Genomic DNA, 13474 nt, shown 5'->3' with positions numbered 1-13474 from the left:
AAAATTTCAGAAATAAATTACTCATCCCCATGTAGGCATCACTGGATATGGGCTGTTTCTAGATGCTAGACTTGGGTAGTTAGACCATCAGTTTCAATTTGTCATAGTAGCTGGTGTTTTGGAGATATATTGTGTGCACTTTTGCAAAGGAATGCTTAATCATGAAAGACAACTATACTTTTTGTGTGGTGCTTGTTTTAACATTAAATTTTCTTTATGATTTGCAGATTGCTTTTACCAAAACTTTTGTTCAGCATTATGCTTTTATTATGAAAACATTGAAGAAAAGCCATGAATCAGACACTATGTCTAATAGAATTGTGCATATCAGTGTTCAGTTGTTCAGCAATGAGGAACTAGCGCGCCAAGTAACAGAAGAATGTCAGCTGCTGGATATTATGGTCACTGTTTTATTATACATGATGGAAAGTTGCCTTATTAAAAGCGAATTGCAAGGTAGGTTAATATTTTTTATTTATTTATAATATTTCCAGGGACAAGAAATAAATAGTTAATTTGTCTCTGCTAAGTTTAGTTCCTGTCCCCACTGCTATCTCTTCCCCTCTCCTTCCCCTACAAAATGCATAGAGTAGCGCAATAGATAGTAGAAACTGAGGTTCAGAATTTTTTTGAAATATAGAAGATAATATTCAAGAGTCATACTGATGTTTTCTCCTGTGGTTTCCTTTTTTTTTTTTTTTTTTTTTGGTAGTAATTGCATAGAATACTTAGTATTATTTTTTCAGATGCTCTATTTGTTGGGTGTAGTGCATATAAGTTATTTGTGAAGCTCTTGTGAACGAGAACTGATGTATGCTGAGTTTTGTTTTTATTTAAACAATATTTCCCAGGTATTTTATCAGTTGTTCAAAGTATTTGAAATTGTTTTGTTTTTTCTTACTTGTAATTGCTTTAATAAAATTTAATTTCATTAAGGAAGACTGATTTATTCCTTTATAAATGTAATCATTTGATCAAGCTCTTGGATGACAGAGTGATTTGAATTTAAAGTAGCCTACAGTGTTTATAGTCTCCTAGTGAAGAAAGCAGCCCTGCTTCTGATTTCCCCGTACTTACGCTTATCTGAGGTGGGTGGCACAGCAAAAATTTCCTGACCGGTTTTGCTTTCGTGTATTTAAAATGCAGACCTCTCATCCCTCTTTATCCTAGTTGGAATCTGAAGACACTCTTTGTGGATAGCTTTGCTGTTTCTGCTAAATAAATACCGACAACTTCTACATGCATCAAAACTTCTCCTCTGAAACACGCTTCATCTGTGACTCCGCTGTATCTATAGCCTAGCACGGAATAACTGTGCTGAAATGGAAAATCTTCAGTCCTTTCTAGCTACAAAGTATGGCCCTCGTTCAGCCACACTTCAACGTGAAGAAACTTTCCCTTGCTCTGCATAGGTTATGTTAAGGGAGTCTAATGAAAAATGTGTTCTGGCAGCTTGATCCTGTGCATTGTTGCACCTTTTTTTTGTTTGTTTGTTTGGTTTTATTTTTCCTTAGTGGTTTGTGCAGCAAGGGGTTTTTGCTAAACCTAACGCCATAGTGGTGGGATTTCATTTAAAACTATTTTTAAATCATCTTCAGAACTTGGTTAGCTGGTGACTTGAGGATGCTGCTAACATGATGGTGAAGTTTTGTAATGGAATAAAATCTGCTGCCAAATGGAAAAAGCCTAGGGCCATGACTAGACATTGTCTGAAGAAACTTTGTGGTAATTATTAAAAATTAAATTTAATAAACTGGAGATAGTAAGTTAATATCTTCAGACAGATCTGTGATAGATTTGCAAGAGAATGTTTATGCCTAGAGCAGCTATACCATGGCATGGAGTTGCTATTTCCTTTCCCAAGCACTAGTGGTTTGTCTTGGCTGAGACTTGTCACTGGCCTGGGAACTGTATTGGCATCAACTCAAAAACATTACTAGTTCAACATGTTTCAGTCACATGTGGCATGAAAGGATGGAGAGAAGTATGGGTGCAGAGATAGTAAAACTGGATCCCTGGAAAGATTTATGCCCCCCTGGCTTTTAGAGATTTCTTTTTTCCCTCTCTATCAGCATTTTTTCTGCTCACAAACTTTTAATGAGAGAAGTATTTGTACCCCAAGGAGAATGAGCTATTGTCAAAACATTCTCTTAAAAAAAACCCTTTCTTTCTGACTGACCTTACTTAACCCTGTCTTGTAGAGCACTCTGAAGATGAGGAGCTGCCACTGTCAACTTAAGCAAATTGCTGGACTTGTCTGATCTCTGCTGGGCAGGCAGTCCAGGACGTGTAATTGTTGCTTGTTTTCAAAGTGCTCCCGTGGGTTTAGGCAGAGCTGGTTTATCCAGATCTGGGGATAGACCGTGCGAGCACATGGGAACCTGGCAGCTGAGTGATCACCAGGCGAGTGGTCACAGGGCCTGGGGGCAGCAGAGAAGCTCGGCAAGTTGTGTACAGCGCTCTTGGCTTCCTGCGGCCTCCGGTGCTCGGGCAGGAGTCGGCTGAAGAATTTACCTTCTGTCTTGCCTTATTGTAACAAGGTTTCTGTTTACAGTGGTGAGCAACTTGGGCAGCATATTTTCAGGGTGAGATGTGATTCAGTTCTCTGCATGCGCCTTGTTCTTGACAAGTAAAACTTGTCAACATCAAAATATGCAATTTCAAATGCAAAAAGCTCTATTGAAATAACAGCCAAGATGATCTTTGTACCAATGAACCAACAAAAATAAATCCAGAGTGAAAATAATAAAAAAATCAGTAGTTAAAGAGGAGGGGAAAAGGGTGCTTGCTTGTGTTCCCAGGTAGTGCCACTGTGGGTACGCTCGAGCTGGGGTTTGCAATCTCTTGCTCCAGCCTCCTGCCTGCTGGCCTTGCCCTTGCTGGCAGGCCTTCTACTTGGGCTCTGCAGTGCTGCTCGCTCTCCTCATGGCCCATTCACCTGTCTGAAGAGCAGCTGCAAGGGTCCTTTGTGCGTTCAAACTGGCCAAGAGCAGATCATCCCATCTGAAGTTTTCCTTCTTCTATTGCCTTGTGTCACAACAGCAAGATGGGAGCCAGAAGTCATTTCCCATGGAAAAAGACTCCAGGACCTATCCCGTTAGCCTACTTTCTTTCATAAAAGTCAAGCTTTTTATGAGATTCTTCTCAAAAGTCAAGGTATTGAACAGTATAGAGGATGAACTTATGTGAGTCAAGGGGAAGGCATTTTTTCCACCTACTGTGATTCCTTCCCTTTTCCTTTGGGAAATTTCTTCTGCCATACGAAGATCAAGTAAATCCTCTCTTTGTTCTGTTAGAACTTTATTGGAGTAGTTGCAGTTTAGAGGTCTTTGCCCTTCAAAGGCTGTGATCTTGCTCGGAGTATGTGCATCTCTTGCCAGGGTGGGATCTGCGTCAATGACTGCAATGTGAGAAAAAAACCCGGGGTGCCACCAAGTAAATAACCTTTTCTGCACTACTGCTGTGTGTTGTCACCAAATTACAATGAATCCTCATTTCTAGCCTGATCTTTGAACTTTGTTTAGAAATTAGAATAATGAGAAAATTGCATTACATTCTTGTCTTTTTTTTTTTTTTTTTTTAATGTAGATGAAGAGAACAGTTTACATGTTGTGGTGAATTGTGGGGAAGCACTACTGAAGAATAATACTTACTGGCCCCTGGTTAGTGATTTTATAAATATACTCTCACACCAAAGCGTGGCAAAGAAATTTTTGGAAGATCATGGTCTTTTGGTAACATGGATGAATTTTGTATCATTCTTTCAAGGTATGTGAGTTTAATAGTGCTAATACAAGGATCTTGAGGCAGCTTTACATTTTCAGTAACAAAATTCTTACACCACTGCATATGAATATTTCATTAGTATTCTCATAAGCAGACATTTCTGGGGGAGACCAGTGTATTCTAGAAAACAGATTTGAAACCAATCTTCTAATGGAACGTTGTGTTGTTTAGAGCAGGTGAAGAGCATTTATGTGATAGTTCAGTGAGAAGCGAAGATTCTCAAGTCGTGTCACTTGTGCAAATCATAACTTGTGCTAGAGCTGTTTTATTGGCAAAGCCCTAAATTTAAATATTGGATGTTAAATACAAATCTGATGGATTTGTGTCTTTTTCTAAACGTTGAAGAAACATTTTATTAAAAGCAATCAAACAAAAACTTACCACAAACTTTTCAATACTGGAAAACATCTGTCGAGGAAGAGATGGAGGTGTTTTCTGTCCAGACGTTTTCATCAAGTCTCAAAGTAAATGGACTACAGTCCATATTAATGTCACTTGAAAAAAACCCTCTGCAGTTACTATCCAAATCATCATCATCATCTGATCGGCTTCTGTTCAAGTTTTGATGCTTGTCCCAGTGTTTCATCTGTTACCTTGCTGTTAGATAAGAGACATTTAATCATGTATTCTGTGTTTTGCTGTTTTGATAGATCTGTGGATACTTAACATAAAAGTGCAACATTTCAGTTAGCCATAATTAAACATTTGTGTGTATACCTTATGTCTTTGAAGGCATGAATTTAAATAAACGTGAGTTAAATGAGCATGTGGAGTTTGAATCGCAGACATACTACGCTGCCTTTGCTGCTGAGCTGGAAGCCTGTGCCCAGCCCATGTGGGGTCTTCTGTCACACTGCAAAGTTAGGGTAGGTAATGTTTTATCTGTCGTTACTCATGTTTTCCAGAACAAGCAACAAGAAATTATTTTTAATTTTCCCCGTTGTAGACTCAAGGCTTGAGTCCATAATGGTTAAAATTATATATTTATTTAGATTATATATTGTTCTTCCATGTACATTACATATATACATTGTAAGATTCATTTAGTGTTGTGTTATCACTAGATCTTATGTTCATGGAATTATACTCTATAATAACTATTTGGTAGGTAAAAACTAATAAGAAATAAGCCACTCCTTTTTCAGTTGCTTGGAGGGACACCTTTTCTACTTTCCTTTCTAGTTTTTTAGTAAAAGAGTAAAGTAAAACAGACACTTAAGACTGGGCTGAGGGGGCTTGATTCTTCCCACTGGAAAGATCACCTCTTAGGGTAGCAATGGAACTCTACTGGAACTTTTACTTTCCGTGTTACGAGGGGATAAAATGCATAGTACTGTGAAAGTAACCATATTGATTCCTAATGGGGAAAAAAACGACACTTACTTAAAATTGATTGGGCCCGTGTAATACAGCCTTTTTTCTTTTTTTTTTTTCTTTTCCCTTTAATTGCAGGAGACACAAGAATACACACGAAATGTTGTCAGATACTGCCTTGAAGCTCTTCAGGACTGGTTTGATGCTATCAACTTTGTAGATGAGGTATGTACCCTTAATAAATTTAAACAAAGAGCAATGAAAGAATTTAATGAAGAGCAGAAGCATCCGCAAGACAGAGTAGTGATGATACCGCAGTAGGGAGGCAGCTGTCATACCTTAGCAAAGGATACTGTCTGCTTGAGTCTAAATGTCATTCCCTACTAGGGCCTGGCAAGAGATTAACTGTAGCACTCTGAACATGGGAAGTTCATGAGGCATTGGTCGTAGGATTTGAGTAATATTAGGTAGTAGAAAGTACATCCGTCAAATGAGGACATGCAATATACTGCACTTGGTGATAGTGACAGTCATTGATAGGTTTGTTTCTTTCAATACTTGATACTAAAATATCTGCATTTTACTTTCAGCCAGCCCCTAACCAAGTTACCTTTCATTTGCCACTGCATCGTTACTTTGCCATGTTTTTAAGTAAGGTAAGCAGATGTTGATAGTCACATGGAAAATGGAAATTGCCTGTTGAGTGTGATTGTTCAATAAAATGTTATTCCCTCCCTCACTCAGGCTGTCAAATGCCAAGAACTAGATCTGGATACTATCTTGCCAGACCAGGAGATGCTGATGAAATTAATGATACACCCTCTACAAATTCAGGTATGCACAAACTTCTTGGATGCAGATATATAGGTGTACAATAACATTGCGTCTATCTAATTCTTTTTTCTTTAACAGCAATCACTTAAATATATTTCAAATGAGTTTAAAAGGAGGAATATGTCTTAATAGTGGAATATAAATATAAAAAAGAAATATGTAGTAATAAATAGAATATGCTACATAGCTATGATAAACTTCTTTTTTTCTATTAGCTAAGTTAAATCTGACATTACTTAAGAATGTAATTATGAGAAATAAAACAATATTATAGCACTTTCAAACAGGATAGCCGAATTTAAATGGGGGGTTGTTCACAGAATTGCTATTGAAATACAACCAGCAACCTAATGTCGGTTTGAAAACTTGAAATATTAATTTGAGTATGATTTCAAGAACAAATTCACACTATAGCATTTTATTTATTTATTTTAGATTTGTATTTATTTTCATATAAGAGATAGTGAATAGTATTTATGAATACTGCTTTTATCTGACTTATTTTTAAGCTGAAAAAAGGTCAAGAGAAGCTGTTATTTTAACAATTGGTAATCTTATGTTTGAGTACTTTCCAAGATAAAAAATAATGTCACTTCAATAACTTTGATCGTTTTCATAGTCTAAAATACATTCACTAAAAAAAAAAAAGGACAAAGTTTTGTTATTAAGTCATCCAGGGTGAATTTTTTATGCTGTGTTTTATATGCAGCTACGTTACTTCCACTTATTGGTATTGGTAAATCTTTTGAAGTATTTGGTTATTCATTTAAAATCACCTTGCATTCTCCAATCCTGTTTTTGAGACTGAGAAGAATATATCTATATATGTATACACATCCACTGAAGTGAGCAGCTTAATATCTGCTAAGTTTGCACGCTTTTTTTTTTTTTTTTTTAACTGAACAGGCAAGCCTCTCTGAAATTCACAGCAACATGTGGGTGAGGAATGGCCTACAAATTAAAGGACAGGCAATGACTTACGTGCAGTCTCATTTTTGTAATTCCATGATTGATCCTGACATTTATCTGCTACAAGTAAGTTGTGTTTTCTGAGAATCCAAGCCAGTATTTCTTTAAAAAAAATAAATAAATAAAATAAATAAATGTATTCTTTTTCCACAGGTCTGTGCCTCTAGGCTTGACCCAGATTATTTTATTTCATCAGTTTTTGAAAGGTAAGATCCAAAGAAGAATACTCTTGCTCAGTACTTTGCCAGCCGTTGGCTAACATGGACCATGGCAGAGAGAAAGTGCAGAAACACCTTTGTGTGCAGTGACAAATGTTTTCAGTGCTGTGATTCTACATAGCTAGAGGTTATGTTTATCCCATACCTCTATATCCACACTATCTCACATTTGTCATTTCATTCAGGACTAGCTTTTGATATTCAGCTAATGCTTCAGGTGTCTGTTTTCTAAGCATTTTCAATTTTTCAAGTACTGTATATTCTTATATGCAAGTATTCAGGTTATGTTGACCTGAAGAAGTAGACAAGCAGCGCTGTAGCGGTGAGAATCCCAGAAGGGATGCTTGCTTTCCCCAAAAGGCTAAATCTTTTGGGTGTTTATCAGGGTTTGAAAGTAGCTTCTTTGCTATTAGTCCATTTATTAGTCCATAAATGACAAGTGTTTTCACACGGAGTAAATGTTACTGCCACAAATAGTTAAATTACAATCAAAAATAAATGTTTGCTTATTATTTCATTATATTCATATATTTTATTTTGTATTAATTTAGGGATTATTTGCAAAGTATCCTGAGTTTATCAGTGTATTCCCCATTATTGTTTTAAAGTTGAAGAATGATGTTTCCGAATTTAATTTTTGTTGCACAGATTTAAGGTGGTAGATCTGCTAACAATGGCATCGCAGCATCAGAATACAGTTCTTGATTCAGAGCATGAAAGATCCATGCTGGAAGGAGCCTTAACATTTTTAGTCCTTTTGTTAAGTCTTCGCTTGCATTTAGGTAAGAATCACAACTTTAGGGATATTTGTATCTAAATAATTAGTCTTTTAATTTATTTCTGAACATTTAGTAGCTATAATAAGTCTGAAAATTAGTAACTTAAAAGATCTCACTCTTGGTCTTGTCTTCCCTGAAGTTTTAATCCTTTATGAATTACAAACAGACAGAATACATAGAAATGGAGAAAAATGATTTTAATGGAAGTGGCTGAATTCCCTACTTGATCACCAAATGCCACATTAAGATTCATTTCTCTTTTCAGGAAGACAGGCAGTTTTATAGTTTATGTGTCTGAGTTTGTCTTTCATAACTTTTGTCTTTTTGATTACTGTGCTTTTTATAGCACTATATTATTATTTAATGCTAATGTTTGTATTACTTGAGGCTGATGTATGCTGAGGGTTCAATTATTTTCCTCCTTCTAGGAATGACAGATGATGAGATCCTCAGAGCAGAGATGGTAGCCCAACTCTGTATGAATGACAGAACACACAGTTCATTATTGGATCTCATATCCTTGGAGTATATTAACTAATGTGCATGACTGAAAGCAGCAGGTACTTGGGTAGCAGTGGATGTTGGAACTTGGTCATCAGCATCAAAATGCAAAAGCATTTGTTCTTCCCACTTTGCTTATGTTGGGTGGAGGAATAGTGCTTTATATTGTTTGTTTTTAATACAGAAGGAAGAACTTCTATTTTTATTATTATTTTTTGAATACTACAAAAAAAGTTGTACAGTTGTGAAAAGTTTGATTTTTCAGTAGGGTTGCAGAAAATCTAACCACATGGAGCCAGTATTTAGATCTGAGCCTTTGGCTGATATTTATTATATGCTAGCATAAAAAATAAACTACTTTTGGTGTCAAAAGCTAAAAACGCAAATAACTGTACTGCTGAATGCAGTTTCGAAATTAGAGTGAAATATGTCTCTTTTAGTAGTGTAGTATGTCTAGTGTTTAGTAGCATGTCTTGAAGAACAGCAAATCCTAGGAAATCTTTCTACACAGTGATGTGGTTTTGTCCCTAAACTGTTCCATACAAATAGCCAAGTTTTACTGGTATCCAAGTACTAAGCTCCACTAAACGGCTTGCGGTGATTGCCTGAAAGAGTTTGCAACCCAGTGATGGTCATTCAGCAAAATATTACTATGAGACATGGGAATTTTTATGTTTAGGATGTCAGATATGAGGTTTATCGTTGATCTTTGTTTGTTTATATTTTCAGAACCTCCTTACATTGACATTCCTTGCCCCTGTGCTCTTTCCTGCTATTTTAAGTTTGTGTTCTTGAATTTTCCTTCCACGATTAGACCTCGTTTTCACTGATCTCTAGCTCAGCATGAGATTCAAGGACTTATAACTCAGAAAAGATGGGTTTTGTAATGTTCTATTGCATGCTTAAAACTAAGGCTGTATCAGTGTCTTTGTGTACGAATTAACCTGTTATTCCCTTTTTTTCAAAACCTGTTTTTCCATTCATAGAATTTGATGACCTATTTCTCTTTTTATTATTATTATTATTATTTTAATAATATGATTACCAGGAAATTTTAGTAATGTGGTTACCAGGAAATTTCTGGTTTATGGTTAGTGATTACTTATGTCAATCACTTGTATAAGTACTAGTGATTACTGATTGTAATTTTGGGAACTGTCAAGAGGCTAAGTAAGCATCACTATCAAAAAATAGTCAAGAATGAGAACTATTTAGTATATGTGTGCAGCCCCAAGCATTTACCTGCTTTTTCTGCACGTAACTGGAGAGGAAATATATATATATTTTTTGCTACCAACAAAAAGCTAATGGGAGAGTAAACGGAGGCTAGCACAAAACCTTTAAAATATACACTGCAGATAGTGGGTTTTTTTTTTTTTTTTTTTTTTTAATATCTCGTTACCTCTTGAGCCTGTAGCGATTGGCTTAGTTTGGAGAGTTTAATGTCCTATCTAGGACACTTTGATTAACTTCAATATTTGTTTCTCCAGTGCAGCTGGAAGACACGGACCTCTTGTGGCTAAAATAGAGCATTGCCACAATGTAGTTTCTGAAATAAGTAAGTGAAAATGTCAGACAAAAGGAAAATGCTGTGTTCTGCAGTCACATTGAATTCATTTTCCTTAATACAAACGTTACATTCCAGAAAACCCAAATCCTAAAAGTGGTATTATTCCAGGAAGCTTAAGCTTTGAATCAGTGTTGTCAGCAGTTGCTGATTTTAAAGCTCCTGTTTTTGAACCTGGAGGTTCCATGCAACAAGGAATGTACACACCTAAAGGTATGGCACCCTCTGTCTTTTATAACATACTTGGTGGCAAGACACTTAACTGAGTTACACCAAAAAAAAAAAAGGGGGGGGGGGGCAAAATGAGAGCAATGTGGAAAAGGAGTGGGAGCTGTTTCCCTATACTTCAGATGGGAGAAATACTTTATTTAAATTTTAAAAATAATTTGGAATCACTTTTAAAATCTTTTTCTCTCTTTGCACAAGTTTCAGTTGTCTCTTTATCGGGATTGTGTGTTTTTTCATATTAAAAATTATTACCTAACACACAGATACAAGACACTGAAAGCTGCAAAATGGAAGAGATGTATTGCCTTAATAGATGATTATTAGTGGAAAAGTATTATTAGTAAAAAGTAAAAAAAATACTATGTTTTACTGCCAAAGATAATTATGTGGTAACAACTTAGATAGCTAAAGAGGTCAAGATCAAGAAGAGAATCTGAAATAAATTGTAATGTTCATGAAGATTATTTTAACATGTGGCTTTTAAATCACAGCTGAAGTTTGGGATAAGGAATTTGACCCTGTCATGGTAATACTTCGCACAGTTTACCGTAGAGACGTGCAGTCTGCAATGGACAGATATACTGCATTGTAAGTTGGATCCTTTCAGAAAGCAGACTATTGTTTGTTGCACAACAGATTGTTTTTATACATTAATGTTTTCACTGTTTGGGAATGTTAGTGATATTTGTTAGTGATATTATTGATGTTTTCAGGCCTTTTTGCTTTTTTTTTTTTTTTTTTTTTTTAAAGAAGAAGTGTTGCCAAGATTCTCGTGAACTTGGTCTGTTTCTCTCCCATGCATATTTAAAAATACATTCAGTGAATGTCATCACGTAACAGATATTTAATGGGAAATTTGAGTTTAAAAATCAAGTTCTAAGAAGCAAGATTTGATTTTAGCTCTGTTCCTTACTGCCATCTTACCCTTAAAAAGCTTTGTTCTTATTTAAGTAATTTCATTTAGTTCTCTTTATTTAACACTCTGTGAATAAAAAGTAACTAAAAAAAATACTTAGGAAATAATCCTCTGCTCCATGCCTCTCTGCTTGTTCCTTTAACTAGAGGGTCATCATAAACATGTGCTGTGAGCAATTTCGAGCAAGGTAGCAATCTGTTAAATATTTGCACTGTCTAGTGCACTAGGTACCAGCTGATGATTAGCAATGTGAGTCTGCAGTGCAGTTAACTTTTAACATCATAAATATGGTGGTGCTGCAATAAATAATGATGTCTGGTGTTGCACAGTGTTGGAATTTTTTAGCTGTCTGTAATCCAGTCCTAGACAGGTGAATTTTCTATGGTAGGTGTCTGACTAACTGGGAGATTTTGGTGAAGTTAAAGTTTTCCGTCCATTTCAGGTGCCTCTTAAATAAGTGAAAAAGGGGTTCTGATGTTCATTGCAGTGTTAGGTATCGAAGACGTTTAAGTCACGGGTGGCAGCAGAAAACATTGCCTGGAAGTTTCTCATGTACATTCCAGCTTTTGGAAATGTTTAATATAAATTAAGTGGCTTAGAAATGTTCATCAGTTCTGAGGTTTGTTTGTACAAAAAGAGTGGTGGATAGTTATTTATAACAGTGGTAGTTGTTTAGATTATTGAGGTATCTAATACAAGCCTGATTTGTTTCAACAGTTTAAAGCAAAGTGGTAAATTCCCTGGGAACCCATGGCCTCCTTACAAGAAGAGAACACCACTACATCCGAGTTACAAAGGTCTCGTGAAGCTTTTACACTGCAAAACCTTGCACATTGTGCTGTTCACGCTCCTTTACAAGGTACGGTCATAATTCTCATTAATAGGGTAGATATTTTACTTCCTCTTAATCATGACTCTTTTTACAGATTTGCAGTATATAATTTTCGAATTTATATAGTACTTTTATTCATATGATGAAGTACTTCAGATAAGTTTCACTTTTTTGCTAGTTAAACTAACGACAAGTTACAACATCCAAAAAAAAAAAGAGGGTAAATTTGCCTCTTTATTATTTCGTATTTGTTTCATGAACTGCTCATGTGGTTTAGAGATGTGTAGCATTTCATGTCTATTTTATAAGCTTATGATGGTGATTTCTTAAGATATTCACTGCAGCTTGCACACGTAAAGGACAGGTAGGCAGCAGATAAGCAGTCCTGTTGTGCCTTGAGGAGCCCTGTGAGAATGACCAGGGCCGCCAGGTTGTTCCGTGGGGGTTGGGGAGTGTGCTGCTGCTGCTGCGGGTGGTGATTCTTGGCACCAATGCAGACCTGTGAAGCAGCAGGATGAAACATGTGCAGCCTTGGTGACTCTGATTCCTAAATTGCAAATATGTCTTACAATCTCATAAGTGCACCCAGTTCTCATGTCACTTCCTGGATATGTTTTGGCTTTTAATGACATTGTAGCACTTGCACTCTAGCACTAATTGATGTCTTTAAGTTTCTTTTGGTTTTGTCTGAGATAGTGGCTGCTCCCTTTTAAGGAGAAATTAATCCCTTTTGTTGAGCCCCTTCGTCAGAAAATGGGACTCCAAATTGGGCCTTACACTTGGAAAGTGCTTTCAAAGCAATGGCTGAAAAGGCAGTACAATGTGGGACTATAAAGTGTGGTTTGATTGAGGCACATGAACACTTTTTGCTGGGCAGATGTTCCTTTTAATGCTCCTTTTGTTGCTCCCTGTAGCTCTCCAGCTTTTGTCGAATGGAAAATATCTCTTGTTAAAGGAACTAAAAGCTAAATTGCATTTATGGAGCCCTGCTTATTCCCGTGGAGTTAACCGATTTTTTTTCTACTGAAGTATCATATAAATAAGTTGTCAGTATATCACAGAATGAATACAGAATTAAGACTTTTATCTGAATTCATTCAATAGACTTCATCATTTTTACTTTTTTTCCTCAAGGACATCATAATTCTTAGAAATTTACAACTTCAGTAAACAATAAGTTTTGTTGTGGAGTAGGTGCAGTTTCAGAAATCTACTTTAGTGGTATAAATTAGAACCATTAGGAAAAATTTTACTACTGTTTTTCCTTATCCATGATATAATGGATCACATTACAGAAAAGGCTGAATTTACTGTGCAGAGGCCATTGAATGAAACAGTACCGTTTGGGACTCGGTTGTACAGCACTTTGTGGCTAGTCAAGGTTTTACATTGTCAGATATTAGTTGCTTAAAACCTTGCCAGAATCTACCCAGCAGCTGCTGTTTTCCTTGCTGGCGGTGAGAGTTCTGGTGTGGTTTTCCAAGAATGAAGCAGGAATAAACGCTTTCCTTTTGCCTTATTTTAAACGTC

General features: G+C 36.2%; 1 protein-coding gene across 2 annotated transcripts in view; it reads left to right on the top strand.

Moving 5' to 3' along the window:
• UBR3 (ubiquitin protein ligase E3 component n-recognin 3) overlaps positions 1 to 13474 on the top strand; it is a 91741-nt gene that overhangs the window by 25215 nt on the left and 53052 nt on the right. For both annotated transcript variants that reach the window (XM_026046530.1, XM_026046458.1), the window contains exons 8-20: positions 228 to 456; positions 3589 to 3768; positions 4519 to 4652; positions 5239 to 5325; positions 5691 to 5756; positions 5845 to 5934; positions 6841 to 6969; positions 7057 to 7109; positions 7770 to 7903; positions 8329 to 8414; positions 10040 to 10181; positions 10688 to 10784; positions 11830 to 11971. In XM_026046530.1, coding sequence (XP_025902315.1) covers positions 228 to 456; positions 3589 to 3768; positions 4519 to 4652; positions 5239 to 5325; positions 5691 to 5756; positions 5845 to 5934; positions 6841 to 6969; positions 7057 to 7109; positions 7770 to 7903; positions 8329 to 8414; positions 10040 to 10181; positions 10688 to 10784; positions 11830 to 11971 — 1569 coding nt within the window. The remainder of the gene's footprint in view (positions 1 to 227; positions 457 to 3588; positions 3769 to 4518; positions 4653 to 5238; positions 5326 to 5690; positions 5757 to 5844; positions 5935 to 6840; positions 6970 to 7056; positions 7110 to 7769; positions 7904 to 8328; positions 8415 to 10039; positions 10182 to 10687; positions 10785 to 11829; positions 11972 to 13474) is intronic.

This window comes from Nothoprocta perdicaria, unplaced genomic scaffold (genome assembly GCF_003342845.1).
Source record: "Nothoprocta perdicaria isolate Ctin4 unplaced genomic scaffold, notPer1 scaffold_0, whole genome shotgun sequence".
Taxonomy (NCBI): Eukaryota; Metazoa; Chordata; class Aves; order Tinamiformes; family Tinamidae; genus Nothoprocta; species Nothoprocta perdicaria.
Note: the sequence above shows the minus strand (reverse complement) of the source record. Positions and strands in the feature narration are given on the sequence as shown.